At 50.2% G+C, this 19,676-nt stretch overlaps 1 protein-coding gene across 1 annotated transcript in view; it reads right to left on the reverse strand.

The window, feature by feature from the left end:
• Positions 1-19,676, reverse strand: part of VWF (von Willebrand factor) — a 121,109-nt gene that overhangs the window by 82,377 nt on the left and 19,056 nt on the right. Inside the window, 7 exon segments of the mRNA XM_025048649.1 lie at positions 2,696-2,796; positions 3,880-4,018; positions 4,499-4,635; positions 10,362-10,408; positions 11,395-11,506; positions 12,383-12,505; positions 14,207-14,423. Coding sequence (XP_024904417.1) covers positions 2,696-2,796; positions 3,880-4,018; positions 4,499-4,635; positions 10,362-10,408; positions 11,395-11,506; positions 12,383-12,505; positions 14,207-14,423 — 876 coding nt within the window.

Here is a 19,676-nt window from a genome sequence, read left to right on the forward strand (position 1 = left end):
TTCTGTTCGGTTTCACTGTTGTAACCACAGCCTCTCTAATGGTGAGGATGTGTTGAAGAAATGAATAGTTGAACAAATAACTAAACAAATCTGTGAATGAATGAGGTTCTCCTTTGGACACAGGCTGAAATGCAATGGCAACAGTCAAGGCCAGCCCCGAAGAAAGCAGCAAAATTGGTGATGACTCTTCCCCCTCACCCCCGTCTCAGCATCCACTCTCCAACCCTCACCGACCCCGCCCAGGCCTGCCTTTGCTACCATCCCCAACTCTCTAAAATAATATCTTCTTCCATCCCCTCAGCTTATCTCAGGGGTCAGCTTGCCCAGTATAGATGAGTGGGTGTATCTGTGGAGGCCAGGCCAGGTCAGGCCACCAGCCCTACATCAACCCATCAGGGACTTAGAGAACGTGCTTGCTATTTGAAATAAATCTCAGATCAGTGACACTTCTGACAAAGCGAAGACTGTCAGGGGGTCCTTTCTACGCCGCTCTACCTAAGGCTGAGCTGGGCCCTGCGTCCCAGCCATCGGAGCCCTGCTGCCTGCACTGCCCAGCCCTCAGGGACCCATAACTCCCTGGGGGGAAGGAGAGCAGGGAGCCCCTGCAGCACCTCACCAGCCTCCTCTCAGGGTGAGTGCACTCGGCCTGCCCCTCCCAGTGTCCTGCCTCCCACTAGTGTCCTCCACTGAGCAGCCCCCACAAACCCCAGGGGTCAGCGCAGTGATGCCCCTGCCTCCTGACCCATCCACAAATGCTTCCCTTCCTCCTCCAGTCTAAAACACAGAGCACATTCCCACAGCCACGAGGTCATCTGCTTCTGTCCTGAATCTTGACCAATGAAGTCCTCTTCTTGTTAGCTAAATGGACTAAAACCCACCCCCAAAGACAACCCCGCATCCCATTCCCACAGAAAGAAGTCTTCCCATCTCTTCTCAAGAGAGATACAAAATGCAGAGAAACCTGAGGACAGCCACCCCGATGTTGGGGGCCTGCTGACTGAGGGAAGAAATCGCACGGATCGGGAGTACCCTCTCTGGGACAAGGGAGGTTCCTGAGAAAGTGGAATGGCTCATGGGGGTGGGGGGACATCTCCCTGGAAGACCAGCATACCGAAGGTGACACTGGAGACCCGAGTTCCAGGCTTCACTCTGTAACCAAATGGCTATGTGAGACCTGAGGCAAGGCACTTTCTTGCTCTAAAAATTATGGATCTTTTTTTCCAACTCTAAACGAGAGGTTAACAAGAAAACCTCCTCGTGCTCCACGGTCTGTGGTCATTAGGTTAACTTTTTTATCAAAGAAAAATGGTAGTTAATTTGGAACTCTCTCAGGGACTTTAAAACAAGAGGAAGAACATGACATCATAAGGGTAGAGGAAATCGGGGTCTCATCAGGGACACCCCAGATGCCCATCACAGGATTACACCAAAAACACTGTGAAACATGGGACCCAGGGACATAGGAGGGGACTCTCTGGGGATCCGAGGAATAATCTAAGGCGGCGAGTCTCAAAGGGTGGTCTTGGGACACATGGGGGGTTTCCGAGGCCTTTTCAAGGGGTCCCACAAGGCCAAAGCTATTTTCATAATCACACAAAGTGTTATTGGGCTCTCTCCCTTTCATTCTCTTACAAGTGTGCGGTGCCATTTTCTGGAGGCTACGTGACATGTCATATGGCAAAAGACTGAACGCAGAAATGGACGTGAGGCTTCGGCTATCTCCTATTAAGCCAGCCGTGATAGGAATGTGCAGACTTGTAAAACAATGATATTCTTCTCAATACTTACTTTTGTTTGGGAGAACAGTTATTTTTCCAAAATAAGCGGGTTAATTATTGTCATTTCTAAATGAATTCATAAATATGTATTTAAATGTCTCTGATTTAACAGATAATCTGGTAAACATCTGTAGATATAACCTTCATAAAAGATTCGGGATCCTCAATCATTTTTAAGAGTGCAAAGGCACCCGAAGACCAAAAAGTGAGAGGCACTGGTCCAGCGGGAAGGACGCCACCAGAAAGCTGTTCCAGTTCTGCCACCAGTCGGTGCTCAGTGCGGAGCATGTCTCCCAACCCCCCTGAGCCACGGTCTTTGTAAAACAGCAGTGACAATACCTGCGAGGGAAATTTCCAGAGAAAAACGTATCTGGAAGCCCTGAGAGCAGACGCTCACTCTCCGGTGTGACTCCAGGACCACAGAGTACGAGGGGAGTGGCCCTAGACGGCAGAGGCCCAGAGCCCAGGGAAGGGATCTGGTGGTTCCCAGTGTGACCCTTACCAGGCAGCGGGACAGTTTCATCCCCCAGAAGTGCACGACGCAGTCTGGGCTGTGAGTTCCAATCTGACTCTTCCCGTGCTGCCCCCAGGGACACCCCAGGGACACCCCTGCTCCCAGGCCTGTCGCAGCCAGGAGGCTGAACAGAAAATCTGGCCTTCCCAGCCCCTCAGGAATCCACCTCCTCTAGAGGCCTCAGGGATGCCAGAGCCCCAGACCTGAGAACCCTTGGGGCAAACAAGGGGAGCCCAGACAGCCAGCACCAGTCTCTCACAAACAAGAGGGGCTTGTTCCTCCCTCTGCAGGCATGGGCGCTGGGAGAAAGGAATCCTCCCACACACAAGGCCGCTCTGCCCAGAGCACAAGGGGTACTCTGTAAGACCAGGCTGCAGCGAGGCAGCGCTCAGGAGGGGCCTACCTTCACCAGCAGCCTCCCTCGGCCGTCCCAGTCCACCTGCAGGTCCTCCCCATAGCTGAGGCGCACGGAGGCCATCATGGTGTGCTGGATGCGAAGGTCACCTAGAACGAGGCAGGGGCAGGGTTTAGGCTGAGATGGGGAGAGGGCAGAGTGGTGGCAGGCAGATGTATCGTGGAGAGAGATTGGGCGTCTCACAAGGCACTGTACCAGTGAAAGCAATCAGGTGTGGGAAAGATGGAGATGTCCATGAACCTTAAGGGGGTCTCAGGAGGAAGGGTGATCAGGATGGGTATACGGCAAATAAGGTTCCCCTAGAAGCCGGCTGCAGCCTGCCATTCCCCATACTGCCACAAGAGGATGGAAGAGGCTTGTGCATTCTTAGCTTGGGACAATGCCCTGTACAACACTTCCAGGCTGAGTTAGTCAGTCCTCGAGCCTGAACAATGCTGTCTACAAAGCTGATACAGCAGTTCTTGCTGGAGATGAGGTAGGAGGCATACTTCCTGCCCTGGAGAAATGTATCATCTCAAGGGGAGATGTACACAAACTTAAACACACATGGACTGGCCCAGGCTCACCCAATGTGTGCAATGCCAGGATAATGGACTATGGGGTGGCCAGCAGTCATGAAGAAGAGGAAAGGGGTCTGAGAGCCGCTTTGAGAGTGATGGTTGAGATTATGCTGTGCAAAATGGCACTCTGCAGCCTGTCAAAGTCGCTGGACAGGTAGGTTTTCCCCACAGGTCACAGGGTCAGTCACCTGGCTCGTCCCATGACATCCTGGGGTCTGACTCATCACCAGCCACATACTCCCAACCTCTCAGCATCAGCTTCTGATGCTTTCCCATCCCAAAGTAAAACCAGAACTGCCATGCCCAACCCTTAACTCGCCCCTTTGGCTCAAGCCAAGTGAAAATCCTCTTGGTTCTCTTTCCCCTCCATGCTCTTTCCCAGGCCTGGGCATTTTCCTCATCTCCGGTGTCCGGCCATCTTCTTCCACTTGTCCTCTTTCTCCAGGAAGCCTTCCTTTCTTGCAGAAATGCATGCCAAGGATACCCAGCCTGCCCTCCAAAGACAGCATTCCCCCACATTTCTATAGAAGAGGCGGCAGTGAGTACTGTCGAGGGTTGGGGCGCTGTGGGTGAGCTGGGCCGGCCAAGCCTGTTGGGGAAGGAGGGACCCACCTTGCAGGAGGGGGATCTGGATGTCCTGGCCGTCCACGGCAACCCCTCCCCCATGCTTCAGCTTCACAAGGTTGCTGTGCGGGCTGGGCAGGCGGACAGTGACTGAGCGGGTGCAGACAGCATCGGGGTCATCAGCACACTGCCAAGAGGGGCAGGCAGAGTAATGTCACCACGCCCCGCCATCCCAGGACCCACTGACTCAGAGAGAGAGACCCCATCCACAGGCAGCCTCTGGCCTTCTCACATGGAATCCATTCCCACAGGCTGATCTCTGCAATGGGGCCCCCTGGAGTTGTGCAATGAGAAGGCCCCATGCCCAGCTCTCCCCGCTGCCCGACTTCGCGTGGCTCCCATGCCCTTTCCCATCCTGGTCTGGTTCCTTTTATAAGGAACAGCAAGCCCCTGGCTTGTCTCGTTCCTTGGGCTTATTCTTCCAAAGTGAATCAGAGACTTTGATCCTCAGGAGGAGCCCTATGCACTCTGTCTGTCCTCACCTTGGCCTTGTTCTCTGGAGAGAGAAGTATACACGTGAACACAGCAGCTCAGTGGAGATGGACCACCTCGTCCCATCCCATCCCCCGTCAAGCTGCCTCCTGACGCAGCACCTGGCAGAGCTCACCTGCACAGTCTCTATGACAATGGAGAAGGAGTGGTCTTCGCAGTCCCGGGCCAACAGGTACTGGCAGACCCCACTGAAGGTGAAGTACCTGTCATCAAAGCTCTTGAAGTGGGACTGTCCTGTGACAAGACACTCTCCTGCAGGGCACAGAGGAAGGGGGAAGAACAGGAGGAGTGGAGTGGCCGAGATGGAAGTCTGCACCTAAAAATGAGTTCTACGAGGAAACTAAGTCAAGCCCCATTCCTAACACTGTTTGATCATTCATTTCAATCCCATTTTATCAAGGGGGCAACTAAGGGAAGTGACAGAGCCATACTTAGTCAGTGGCAGAGCTGGGACCAGAACCTGCAGCTCCTGGCTCTTAATTCACCACGGTTCCCAGTTCCTCCCCACAGCTGCTCCCACGGGTTCTGGCTCCACTGGGGCCCATTGCCCAGAGACTGCAGAGTGCTCGGCCCCAGGAGAGGTCCTTCTTTGCAACGGCATTGTAGGGGCTCCAGGACACGGCCCCACCTAGGAGAGTCCCTGAAGGCAAGTGGGCAGAAAGGCCAACCTGGAGGGCTGATGAGAGAGGGGTGAGGTGGGGTCCTCTCCAGCACCACAGTGCAGAAGCCAGAACCTCATCCTCACCCCTTCAGCTGAAAGGCAGCTCTAAGGCCACCTCATGGGCAAGTCCATGCTGTGACTTCAGTCATACCAGTGGGGGGCCAGGAGGCCATTTGCTTATGATCTCACCACTGCCTGAGCCAGCAACCCAGCCCAAGCTGACACATCTTTGGGTGGGCACAAGAACTCCCCTTCATCACCCTACAACTCAGAGCCTTCAATTCACACATGCCCCCACCCCCACCCAACAGCTACTCCATCCTCCCCTAAGCCTCGAGCTGCTGACCCAATGCACCTTGAACCAGAGATCACACATCCTGGAAAGCATCCATGCAGAGGAGTCTCTACTGTTGTCTCCAGTAACCCCCCCACACTGGCCCCACCCCAGCTTAGGGCAACCCCATCTCCAAGGCCCACAATGGATCCATTGAAGCTGAAGCAGGCATTTGGGGTCCTTCTCTACCTCCCTTTATGTATTTCCTCTCATCTTTGCCTTCTGTTCTATAGTAAAATATAGACACACATCATGGCCATTCCACAAAGTAGGGAGCCCTCATTCCCCACCTAGACACCTCTGACCTCCCAGCAGCAGAGACTCGTTCTCCATCTCACTAATCTAGTCTAAACCTGAAGTTTCCCCAAAGAGGGTCCTACAGCCAGTCCCACCTGGGCCCATCTCCAGAAGCTGGTGCTGAGCCCTGTCACACAGTCAAGGGGTCCCCAAACGTCACAGGGAGATTCCAGCTGCCCATCTGTCAAGGGCAAGGTCCACAGGCACCCACTGCCTGCCACCTCATACCCATATTTGCATTGAAAGTCACAGTCAGGGGCCAGATCACAAAGCTTTGGACCCAGGGATGGCCCTCCTTTGGTGTGTGTTGGAGAAAGAGGTCAGGGTGCATAGCCCAGGTTATGATAAGTGTCCCTCTACCTAGTCCCCAGGGCAGCTGACCCCTTCTAGGACAGCACAGGTCAGAAGGGCACACTCAGCCCAGAAGAACTTAGGAGAAAGTAGGGAGGCCCAAAACCATGCTCAACAGCATCACCTTCTATAATAAGAAATATATATTTGGTCTTTGTCTCTGGTTCCTGACACAGAGCTTCTAAAACTCTTGGAATAGCCTAGGTGATAGGAGCATCTTTTGTTCTAATGAAGCCACCTTTAGTGGGTCCCTACAGAGCTTCAGAGACCAAAGCATGATTATAGAGGGTTGGAACTTTCAACCCCACCCCCAGCCTCTGAGAGGGGAAAGGGGCTGGAGATTGATTTACTAATCAGGCATGCCTACATAATAAAACCTTCAGAAAAACCCTAAAGCAACAGAGTCTGGAGTACTTCCAGGTTGGTGAACAAATCTATATGCAGGAAGGTGACACGCCCCAACCCCACAGAGACAGAAGCCCCTGCCCTCAGGACCCTTCTGGACCTCGCCCTAGATAGCTCTGCTTCTGGCTGCTACTCTGTATCCTTTATAGTGTCCTTTGTAATAAACTGGCAACAGTAAGTCAAGTGTTTGCCTGAGTTCTGCCAGCCATTCTGGAAATTACCGAACTTGAGGAGGGCATTGTGAGAACTCCCAAGGTGCAGCCAAATCAGACAGAAGTGGGTCCGCTGAGGACCCTGTGCTTGTACTAGCAGTCCTGTGGGACCGAGTCTTTAACCTGCGGGGTCTGCGCACACTCGGAATAGTTAGTGTCAGAACTGAATTGAATCGTAGGACACTAAGTTGGTGTCCAGAAAGTCACACACAGTTGGTGTCGGAAGTGCTGTGAATAGAAGTAAAGAGATTATTCCTTCCCACCGCATTGCCCTTGAGGGGGCGAGAGTGAGAGATCACTGTTCTTGGAAGTCAGAGCAGAACAGGCAATGAGGAAGGGGCCAGGTGATCGTGAATATGCTGGAATCCCAAATCCACGGATGCCACGGGAAAGCCTTTTTTAAACGGCTATTTCTCAGAAACCACCGTAATTCTACAAACAGTGATATGGTCTTTCATGTCAAAAGTCTTGACCCTGTTGCAGTAAAATTTTTCCCCCAACTTTCTGTGTTTTCTCAAGAGCACTCTTATCTGAGTAAGAAATTGGACTTCCGTTATCTTCAACAATGCCCAGGAAAAGAGGGTCAATGAAAAAATGTGCAAACATTCGAAAGCAAAACTTTCAGGGCTAGAATCTAATCCTCTGATCTGATTTCCTGCTCTGGTCCCTACTGATTTGTGTTCCAAAATGTCTCAGGAATCAGAACTCTAATTATTTCATTTAGCTTATCTCCTTGGTACAATTGAGGGATAGAGCTGCACGCACAGGAAACCCAGGGACCTGGACGGGTCAGCTGCTAGGTAGCAGTTGGCCCTGGGAGCTGGAACATCAGCCAGAACAATGGGCCACATGGCAACATTCACCCATCCTCTACCAGGGGCCCACCCAAGACATTCCCAGTCAATTGGTCAGTCAGCAAAAGGCAGCCATCAGCAAACAGCTGGCCCACCACCAGACAGAGAAGGTGGGCGATAAAAGCTTGGTGACTGAGTAAAAAGCAGGTGATTCTTACAAGAGCAATAAAAAGTAGAACATCCAAAAGTTAAAGCAGATTCACTATGTGAATAAAGATGTTCCCTCATTTAAAAAAAAAAAAAAAAAAATCTCATCTGATGAAACACATTACCTCTTCTAAACAAACCCTTTTGTTTGCAATAAGGGAGCCTCCATGGGCTGCTCTGCTCAGCTCATTTGCTTCCATTCTTTTCCAGACAGCTTCAGAAATACCAGCCCACAGACCTTTAGCAAAGCAACTCAGACTTCCTCCCGTTGTAAATATTCACCAAAGCCTGCCTCTAAATCACAATCACATAATCCCGACCAAATGTGCAAGGTGCATTTCAAAGTGCTCTGTGGGTACCATCTCATTTACTACTCCCCTGAGCTGGTCATTTTTATTCCTAGTTTGCAAATGCAGAAACTAAAGCACAGAGAAAAATTCGCCCAAGGCCTCAAAGGATTAAGACAAGGATTTTCACATGGGCAGCTGTCTGGCTCCAAAGCCCAATGCACTTGACAGCACCCAAAACTGCCTCATGGGTCAGCTCCTGCAGTTTCTCATAAAGCCTGATTTTGTGAAGGCCAAGCCTGATGTCATTCTGGCCCAGGGCACATGTGGGCAGCTGGGTCTGGATTTGGAGACTGAGCAGAGGAAAGCTTTGGCTATGAATGGTGATGTGCTGGCCTGGCCTGACGGAGGCGTGAGCCCAGTCACCCCAACCTGGGCTGGGGCAGGCCACAGGAGACTCCATGGTGCCTAGAAATGCTTGTTCTTACTGGAGAGGCATCAGCCCTGCTTTACTCCCCGTTTTTGTTAGCCGAGAAGGAAGTTTATCTTCCTTCCTGGAGGCTTTCAAAACAGGCAGCTTGAATCCCAAGGTTGAATGACAGGGCTATGCTAGAATGCATTAGAAATTACCCCAAACCAAATGAGTAACAAGTGTACCAAGACCCTACCCTTCCCCTCCAGACCAGGCATGTCCACAGGCTTCCCACACTGCCAAGCCCAAGGTAGGCTTGGCTCTGTCTCACGCTCCAGCCTAGCCCGCCCCGCCACACCCTCTCTCACACCACCCCTCTCCATTCCAGGCTCCTTTGGGCATGGACCTGACCTTGCTTGATGAAATAGCTGTGGCTGTGAAAATGAAAACAGTGAACATTTATTGAGTGTTTGCTGTGTGGCAAGTCACAACAGCTTCCCTGGGATGAAGCTGCTGCTGTTATATCCCTATTTTACAGATTAGGAAGCTGAGGCTACAAATGATTAAGCAGTTTGCCAAAAGTCATCCAGCCAGGGAGTGGTGGAAATGGAATTTCAGCCAGGCTGTCTGGGTCCACAGCCCGTGCCCCCAGCTCTAGTGCTATGCTGCTTCCTTTCCACTTACAAGAGCAATCTTTTGTCCTTCGTACTTCCTTCAAGAATTGCACAGAAGGCAAACTGGTTGGCCATCCCTGGGCCACATTGATTGACCTAACGCTAGTGCTCATTTTCCATCTAGTTCCAGAATTTCCCCAGTATAGCAGGTACTGAGTAAGGTTCTAAGTGACCCTAAATCCATAGACCCCAAATATGATCCCAGGTATTCAAGCTCAACCCCCTACTAGCCCACCAAAGCCAATGTGACCTCTTGGGGCCACAGGGAAGGAAGCCTCTTATCTGGCTGTTCGTCTTGCAATTTTTTATTGCACTCTACAAACACGGGAACCCACAAAGTAGTATCTACCATGTGGGCTGAGGCTGAACTGGTCTTTAACTAAATGTGGGGCCCCTTCTGAGCTCATGAGGGATGGCAAGGATCCTCCTGCAAATGAATGAATCAAGGACTAGGAGTAACTAGGAGCAACAGAAGGTCAAAAGCAGAAGTCAGGCAATTGTGAATTTGAGTCCTGTCTCTGTTGCTGAGCTGCTGTGTGACCCAGGGCAAGTTATTTAACCTCTCTGGGTCTGTTTCCTCTTTTGTAAAATGAGTATAAATTGTACCTGCCTCATAGGTTGTTGTGAGGAGGTAATACATGTAAAGAGTTTAGCATAGTGCCTAACACATAGCAAACATCACATGAGTAACCACAAAGGGAAAAAGTCATCAGGAGAAGAACTAAGTTCCTTGAGAGATGAGGCAGAAGGGAGCTGCTAATGGGCGAAGTTTACAGTAAATAGAATAGAGTTTAGGGCTAAACAGAGGAGAAGCAAAGGACAGAGATTATTAGACAAGTTTTCCTAAATAGATTTTCCACAGTGGGGACAGGGTAAGAGGAATGATTTGGTGGCCTGATTTTTCTAGCTCTTGGACTATGCCAAGACCTTCATATCAGGCATTCCAGAAAATTCCAGAGATTCTCACTTCAAGCTTAAACAATTACCAGGCCCTTCTTCCTCCTAATTCTCTGAAGAATTTTCATCATCATTGTTGGGTCGATCATGACCTTACAGTTTTTATAGTTCATTTACCCTTAATCCTTTGAGCAAACAGGTGGTGAGAAAAGGACAATAAAACCTTAGTGTGTTCTTCCCTTTCAGCTACTACAGGGCTTCCCTCTGCTGGCTCATGAGTGGGTTAGCACAGTTGGTATCTGCAACCGGACCTGTGGTCAGGGGTTGCATCCAGTTTGTGCAAGAGGCTGCCTTCCCCCTGCCTGGATGTGTGGCCCTCTCAGCCTAGCAAGAGGGGGCACACTGCTCCTTTCAGAGAAGGCAGGGTAAGAGCAGAGGGTTGCCTACCTGGGCATTCTTCATTGCTGCAGATCCACAGGCTATTTCGGCAAATGCTGTTGGGGAGAGAAGCACAGGTCATGGGCAGTTCTGCAAACACAAGGTACGTGAACAGATTTAGAGCTCCCCACAGATACCACAGCCTCCAAAGGAAGGGATCTGGGAGAAGAGAGGAGCTGACGCTAGAGGGGTCTTTATGAAGTTAAGGTATACAGGAAGGGCTTTGGACACAGAGGCATCTCGGAGATAGTGCCAAGGGGAGGAGACCCTGACAGAGAGATAGACAAAACAAAAGCTAGAAGATCCGATGCCCTTACCTAGGCACCATCCCTGACCTGCCTTGCATGTGCACACACACATGCGCACGCACACATAGCTGGTGGAAGAGAGGAAAGGAGAGTTGTTGAAAGAGGTAACACCCAGAACCATATTGGGTGGCCCTTGGAGCCAGCAGGGAAAGCCAGCAAAGGGAAGAGGCCCGGCGATGAAATGAAACAAGGAGTTATTTTCCCCGTGTGCTGGGGACAAGTGAAGTTAGCCAGAGGAAACATCCGGTGGAGCTCCTTGAGGAAACGATTTGAGCTAAACAGAGACAGCGGTCCAGGGTGTGCCTGGCTGACTGCAGAGAGCCATGAAGGGCAGGCCTGCGTGCGTTTCTATGGGCACTGCTGCCTCCTTCCACCTAGTAGACAAATGATCTCAAGGAGAGAAGAATTGTCTGTGGCTTCGACTCTTATAGAGTCCCTCTTCAGGGATACAGTCTATTATGAAAGCCTAGTTTGCAGGGAACGCCAGATACATTGTTTGCATATAAAGAGTCTCTTCCCTCCTTCACCCTGCCTCCTCCGAGCTTATGTATCATGTGATCTTTGTTCCCCATCATTGACTTCCACACCCTTCCCCAAACCACCCTCTCATCTCAACCTCTTTTCTCTCAGCCCAGGCCAGGTCCTGTTCCATCTGCCACTGCCCCTACTGCCCCAGCTTTACCTCAACAGCCCCTAGGCAGCCCTCCCAGACCACACCGCGCAGCCCCAATTACCAGGTGTTGCAGTCTCGCGAGAGGGAGGCGCCTGGAGGGTACCGCTTCCCAGAATGCACACAGGAACACTCGGTACTTTCCACACAGCGGCCTTCGTCAAGGAGCTGTCCTTCTGGGTTCAAGGGCATCGAGGCACAGACTCAGCCTTGTCATCATCATTACTCGACCCACAACCACAGAATCCCCATGGGTGATCATCAACTTAGGGCTTCTTCCCGGAAGCTCAAAGAACTCGTTCTGTGATGTTAACCTTTCACATTAGCTCAATATGAGGGAGGCAGCTGTTAATCTCTACTCTATTGATGAAAAAATGGGGGGAGAGTTCTGTTCGAGGTCTTTCAGTAGGGAAGTCATGAGTCTAGGGCGAGGGCTCCATCCAGGAAGCTCAAAGAATGTGGTGTTTACCTTCCCCATTAACGTAATGAGAGGGAGAGGAAGATAATTCATCTCCATTCTACAGATGAAAAAATCGAGACAAGAGTTTTGCTTGAGGTCTTCCCATAGGGAAGTCATTAGTCAAGGCACAGAGGACTCACTCTTAATAATAACACAGGGTTTCTCACCGAAGCTCACACAGTCTTTCCTTTCTAGCGCAAAGCTCTTTTTCAGTTGAGCTCACATGACAAACCCAGGAAACATTTTAAAATATCTTTCCCCCAGACCAGTTCTCTGACCCTTTACTGAGGAAACAAAACCGCTGCTCAGATCGGGTCACATGCTCCCCAACAAAGTCACCGTTGGCGCCCAGACCCTTCTTCTATTTCCTAGACACACATGCTTTCACGAATACAGTACAACGGGAAAACATGAATTAAAAATAAATACCAGCTCCATCCTGACCACTCTGTATGAAGACTCTTAAAAAATAAATAAAAAGCCTCTGATTTCAGCAAAGGGGAAACAAACACAAGTGGCCTTCATCTGGCTCCCCCAAGCCAAGAGTACTGGCAAGGTCTTGGATTAGTAAATAAAGTGAGAAATTTATTACCAGGGCAGCTGCAGCCATCCACACATTGCTCCTGACATACTTCATTGATGTGAAGGCTCTGGCAGTTTCTGGTGCAAGGAGACACACACTCTTTGTACTCCATGCCAGCAGGGCACGCCGGTCCTGAAACAGAAAGCTCAGAAGTCTACCCAGAGCAGTTACCTCTGTGTAGCATCTCACAAGCCATGCCTCCTTGGTCTGCTGCTTTCTGTTTTCAAGGCCCCAGGTGCCATCTCCACCCCAGTGGTACCCAGTGGCCAATGTCCCTTCCAAGGCTGTCTCACCCAACCACCTCTCTCCTGAAAGAATATTTTCCATCTTGTAAGGCCTGGCTGAGACCCAGCAGAGTCACCTGGGATCACCACCCCTTCTTCTTGGTCATCTGTTCTCTATGAACAATTGGCTTTTTTTCCCCCCTATGCTCTGTCCTTTTCAGCTAAAACCCTCTCAGGGTGATACCAAACTTCTCTAGGCTGAAAACGAACGGCCTCCTGGGGCCAAGCAAGGACTAAACGATGTCTTCATTGCATTCTCCTCTGATGGGCTCTCTTCCTCATGAAACTGGCCCCAATCAAATGCCACACCCAGCACAGGGCACACACCATTGATGCCCACCTCACCCGCATGAGTGACATTCCTTCCATATTTATGTCCACTGTGCTACAGGAGCTTCTCACCTAAGCGTCTGCCCTCCCCACTGGACCCAGCTCCTTGCGGGCAAGGGCTGGTTCTCCTCTCTCTCCAACCCTGTGACTGACAGATGCTCAAGCCAACTGAAGGACCAGAACTCTTATCTGAGTTTCATGACACTAAACAATTGCCCCAAACCCATTCTCCTCCAATGTATATCAGGTGTCTCCCTGCCCTACTGCCAAAGACCTAAAACAAACAAACAAACAAACAAACAAACAAACAAACAAAAAAACAGTCCCTCCACCTCACAGAGAACCCAGCAGCTAATAGCCACCTTTCTCACACCCCACAGCAAAGATGAAAAGCTCTCACTTATAAGCTGGAAAAACACAAACTAAAAAACGTGTGCATAGTGTAAATATTTGGCCAGCTCCATCTCTATCAGTCCATGTGATCTGTGTGATTACTGCAGACTGGCTGTCCATCTGCACGGCTTTGATCCGTGGAAAGTCTGGAGAGAGAGGAGGCTTCTTTCAAAGTGACGGACAAGCTCTTACTTAATCATGATAATTTGGGGTGACAATGATAATGACTAGGAACCCAATGAGATTAGATCAAAACCACAGGCACCATGAGGTGAAGCGGAGGGAAGGGCGAGCATTGGGCCTGGAGGAAAGAAGGCTGATTTAATGAAAGGGAGGAACTTAATAAAAGCCTGCCGGGATCTCCATGGTCCCTCCTCCTCATCAATTCAGACAGGCAGTCGGCAAGGATATTAACTGAAGTTGTCACACTGCTGAGATTCTGGGTGGAGGCAGAGAACGTTTTTGTGTCCAGGGGATGGATTTCCTGAGGGAGTCGTGGGGAACCAGGGGAGGCATGACGTGAGAAGAGAGGCAGGAAAAATGACCACGGGGACCTGGGGAAGGTCTTTCAAGCTTTGCCACAGGCTTTGAAAGAGGGGACTCCTTCTGTGACCAGCACTCTATGACCAGGTGGCAAAGGGCAAGGGCCATGCAGGAACTGGGTCCAGGAATGTGGCGACTTTGCAAGCGCTGGTTGGCTGGGGGTGGTAAAGGCACACGATCATGACACAGACTGAGAGCTTCTCGAGGGACATCCCAGGACAGACACGGCTCTTCCCTAGGCCCAGAGCACCTCCCCAGCTGAGGAAGGCGGGCGGTGACTTACGGCATTCGCTGTGCACGGTCCAGCCATACAACACCATGCCCTGATGGGCACAGGCCCGAGCGTACTCCAGGAGGGCAGCACACGGGCACCTCATGCCCTGGGCACACGTACACAGAGTCGTTTCACACAGGGCCACAAAAGGCTCGGGGTCCACCAGAGGGTGGCAGCGGGCGAACACTGAGGCACTCTTCAAAAGCTGGCACTGCTCCCACAGGCCCTGCAGGAACAAGATGCCACCTCAGTGAGAGCAGCAGCGTGCGGCCCTGGCTCTTCAATGTTTTCACTTACTGTCCCCCTGAGTGGGGCTCTGTGGAGACCTAGTCCTGCTCTAAAAATCAAGGAAGTTCCCTCACACTGAGACAAGTGTCTGGCACCTCATAGGTGCCTATCAGCAGTTATCAAATTAAACAGTCTTTCAATCAGGAAAGAGGAAAGATATTGGACTTATGCAACGTGACGTGTAGCAAGGCTACAGAGTCCTGGAACTGCAGAGTCCAAAGCCCTTGAATGGTGGTGGCAGGCAGTGTCCTCTGAAGGGAAAAAGAGAGAAAGAATAGTGAAAAGAGCACTGAACTTGGAGTTCACGTGGAACCCCACAGGAGGCCATGTGGCCTCAGAGTCCAAGAGAGCGGCTCAGCTTCTGCTTTGCACTGACCTAGTCACCTGTCCTCCCTGACTTTGGTCTTCTACACTATAAGTGAGAAGGCGGGACAAGGAGTTTTATAAAGTAGACATTCCTGGGCCTTTCCCCCAGAGATTAAAATTCAGTATGATGAGGATGGAGTTCAGCAATACCTTTTTTCAAACAGTGATTCCTGGGACCAGACAGGACCAGTTTCCATCAGCAAAAACATGCTAGGATTCTATGAACTATACCAGAGACACTCTGACAGGCATGGGGTATTACCGGGTTTTATCGACTTGCTGATACCCTCAACCCAACAACACAAAGCAGGCTTGGAACTGTAGCATATTAGTGTAAACACTCCTATATGTTATATTTGTAAACGTCTCTGCATTCTGTGTTTTAATGATTCTAAATCTACATCTTTCTTACAGTTTGACATCTCTGAAAGTGGAGTGCGGCTAACAACTGAAATCACACTTAAATTGGCAGCTTTTTCTTTCTGAGTGATATACATGGAACAAGACATGTCTTAGAATCAACGATGTCTTTGATTTGACGCTATATAGTATTGTTGCTAGAAATGGACACTCACTGAGTGCATAATTTCTTTTATGCAGACGCATGCTCTCTAACTGGAAGGACTCCAGCTGAGAAGAAAGAAGTACAAGAGTATCTAAACAGAAGGGCTGAGCCCTGAAGGGTAAACCAGAGCAAATCCAGTATGCTCAAACTGTACAAACTGGCGGCCAGAGCAAGCCTGAATAAACCAAGAGCCAGGAGCCAGGCCCAAGGCCTCATCTTTTGTGGCACCATGGAGAGCATAGGGGAATAGAAATCTGGCCCAGTATTGCTGAGCATCCCCAAAAACCACCCCGCAGCTCCTGGGACAAGGATATGCTGTGGTCCTAGAGAAATCTGTGTCCTGCCTACAGTGCTCCTGAGCTGGGGCCCTGCCCCCCCACCGGGCCTGTACAGAGTCTGCCACCAGAACCAGGCAGGTAGGGCAGAATTTCACAGATGCGCCCTGCTCGCAGCAGGCCCTGGTGGGGAAGAGGACTCAGGGGAGGCCCAGGGCCCAGATGGCCCAAGCAGTTGGGCATGACTGGGTTCCCTTTGCACATTATTAAAGTTGCAGCCATATAGGCTGCTGAAATGCAGGGCTGCAGCTACAGACTTGCAAGTGAGGACGATTCGCAGCTCCGCATGTGGGGGTCAGCTGCTGACGGCTGTACTGCCTCCAGGACCCCACCCTTCTGACTTATTCCCTGCAGGTTAGAGTCTGCGCCCACTGTGTGGCTGAGAAAAAGCATAGGCTGAAGCCCAACTCTGCTACTTCCTGGTGGTAGGAACTGAGGCGCACCCTCACCTCACTGGAGAAGTGTCCTGAGTAAAATGAGGACATAACAAGAAGACTGCCTCGTGGGTGGTGTGAAGACACACGGGGCCTGGAGCGAGCAAGCCAGCAACGGATGAGGACCGTTTACATGGGCCCCATGACCTCCAAGGTCTCAGAAGATGACATGCTTCCTTTTATTTGCTACTCTGAGCATTTCACACAGGGGAAACTGAGGTTTCTGAAGACAATGCCAGGAAGAGTCCTGCCCTGGACTTGTTATGACTTCACAGCTCTTTCCTGTGCTAGCAGTGTGATCTTGGGCTGTTTACTTAATCCCATCTCCTCTGGAAATGGGAATAATGATAATAGTGCCTATGTGAAAAGACTGAGGTTAAGATTGAATGGAATAACGCATCTAAAGTTTTAGTTTAATAATTGGTGACCCCATATCATCATCATCATCATCATCATCATCATCATCATCATCATCATTGATATCCTGGTCACCAGAGAGATCCCTTTCACTGTCCTTCTTACCATTAGGCTTATCCTCAAGAATAGTAATCAGGTCATCAGCAGGACAGAGGGATACCTTTGTCCCTTTCCCCCTCTTTCCACCTTTGGGATAAATGGTTGCTGTGGCAACATTATTGATTCACTAAGCAGGTCTGAGAATCTCCTAAGGAGGAGACTGAGGCCTATGTCTAGTCCTTTCCATCTGCCACACCACCCGCCACTCAGAAAGCAGGGTTGCTGGACTCTTAAAGGGTAGCCAAGGGCATCCCTGAAAGGGCCAGGTGCTCAGCTCTTGCCTACCTCTTCCCCATCCACAATCTGGAATCAGAGAAAACCCCAGAAAAAGCACGGTCTGAGAATCTCCTGAGGAGAAGACTGAGGCCTGTGTCTAGTCCTTTCCATCTGCCACACCACCTGCCACTCAGAAAGCAGGGTTGCTGGACTCTTAAAGGGTAGCCAAGGGCATCCCTGAAAGGGCCAGGTGCTCAGCTCTTGCCTACCTCTTCCCCATCCACAATCTGGAATCAGAGAAAATCCCAGAAAAAGCACTTCCGTGGGTTTTTTCAGTGATTGCTGCCATCATCTGGGCTGTAGGATAGTGGCTTGGAGCCATCCCTGCACCACAGGACGACCCCACAGGCACAGCGATCAGGCACCTAGGTCTCTCACCAGCAGGACACAGTACAAAGAAGAAAGAAGAGAGCCAGGAGCCCAGCATCCCCTCCCCTGTCAGAGCGACAGTGGGCAGAGTCCAGCATGGCCTGTCTCCAGCTAGCTGGCCCCAGTCTGTTTTGTTCCTGCTCAGAGGACAAGTGGGAACAGTACTCTAGCACATTCCCTGGGAGGTCCCTTGAGGTATTAAATGGTTTACAGAAAGCCTTAGCAAGAAGGGTGTTTTCTGATTATTTGTCTGCAGGATGGGAGTGGATTTCTGTAGAAACAGCCACCTCCCTTCTTAGAACAATTCCTTTGGCCTCCACCATTTACACCTGAAATTTAAGTAGGAGTCCTTCTTGGCAGAGACCAAAGAAAAAGTCTGTCTCCTCATCTTGCCCTCCAGTCTTCCTCTTCAGGCCCGACCTGCACTTGGCCTACTAGAGTGAACGGTCTGAAGGCTGGGCAGGACTCTCAGACCCCACAGCTGCAGCATAGTGTCACATCTAGCTTGCTATCCCTGGTCCTCCCAGGCTTCTCCATTCCACCAAAAGAAGCCCTGCCTCCCCCGCCCCGCCCCCCCCAGGCCAGTTCCTGAGACAAACCGTCTCCGCAGAAATAAGTACAAGTTGGAGCTAACATCATGTCTTCTCAGACCTTGGGTAAAAATAACAGCAGGTAGGAGGTGACCAAACCTTCACTCAACAGACATTGGCAGTGTGGCCTCTAGGTCTCCAGCAGTAAGTCCAGGTCAATATAAAAGGCAAATCTAACTATGCCTCACCCCAGATTAGAGGACCAAGTTCTGGTTCACTAGGAAGGCAGCAAGGCCAGGCCTTCCAGGATCTGACCTCAGCTGACTTCTCTAGTTCACCCTTCCTGACTCCGCATCCCCTACATTACTTACTGATGGTTTCCTGAGCAGAGTTGTTTCAGAGACCACCTCATCACCCACTCCCACAAACTGACCTTTCAGAGGCCTGTAGACACCTTTGAAGAATTCAAACCTCTTCAGAGAAAGGTGAGATAAATGCAATCTTTCAAATTTGGAAACTGAGGCATGAAAGAGTAAAGAATTTACTAGGTCAGCAATTCAAAAGCTGTGGTCCAGGGACCCCCTAGAGACTCTTGAGATCCTTTCAGGGATCCAAGAGGTCAAAACCATTTTCATACTAATACTAAGATGTTATTTGCCCTTTGTGCTCTCATTCTTTTGCAAATGCACAGTGGAATTTTCCAAAGGGTATATGATGTATGATATCACAGCAGACCGATTGCAGAAGTGGCTATGAGAATCCAGCGGATTTCTCTTCAGCCAGACAGTGAAGAGATTTGCAAAACTGTGAAACAATGCCATTCTTCTCCCTAAACATTTTTAGTTTGGAATTTATAGTTGCTTTCATTAAAAAGATGTTATTCATGTTAAATATAACGTGTTTATTATTTTTAAAATGAATTAACATTTTAAACCGCTCCATTTTAATATCTAATATAGTAAACATCAGTAGACATAACCCACATAAAGAAAATCCCTTTGGCATCCTCATTTTGGCATCGATCATTCTGAAGAGTGTGGAAGGGTCCTGAAATTAAACTGTTTGCAAACTGCTGGATTAGTGAAGGAATGACCGAGCAGGACTCAAACCCTGATTTCGTCCACAGTCCAGTCACCAAACCACGATTTACATGGCCTTTCATGCCCCCAATGATGCACCTGCCCTTCCTCACCTTGTTCCAAACGATCAGATTAGCAGGCAGTGGATGTAGTGCAGGCTTTAGAAGCCTGGTTGGGCTGAAGTCCCAACCGTCTCACTTTCAAAATGTGTGACTTTAGGAAAATGATCTCCCCTCTCTGCAGCTACCTCTGTTTTCTCACCCATTAAAGAGGGAGAGTATGAAAGAGATTGAAAGTCGTGCAGGATCTAGTCCTCCCTTCTTAGTCACAGAACCTTCAGTTTTCCATTTCCCCTGGACACGTAGCCACTGGGGATAAAGATTCCCTTTCTCAGCCTCCCTTACAGCCGGAAGTAGCCATATGACTAAGTTTTGCCCAATAGGATATAAGCAGAAAGGTCGTGGGTAACTTCTGGGAAGTGTCCTTAAAGGAAGAGGGTGCTTCTTTCTTCGTCCCTTCTCTTCCTACTGCAGGAATGTGGTTGTGATGCCTGAGGTTTGAGCTGCCATCTTGGACCATGAAGTAGAGACCCCATGCTGATGACAACAGAGAAATGAGACAGAAGAACCCTGGATCCCAGCGCCATGGATGGGGTCCTGCACTGGCCCTGGACATCCCATTTCGAGCTTCTTTACAATGAGAGAGAAATAAACTTCTACAT

This window comes from Pteropus alecto, unplaced genomic scaffold (assembly GCF_000325575.1).
Source record: "Pteropus alecto unplaced genomic scaffold, ASM32557v1 scaffold94, whole genome shotgun sequence".
Lineage (NCBI taxonomy): Eukaryota > Metazoa > Chordata > Mammalia > Chiroptera > Pteropodidae > Pteropus > Pteropus alecto.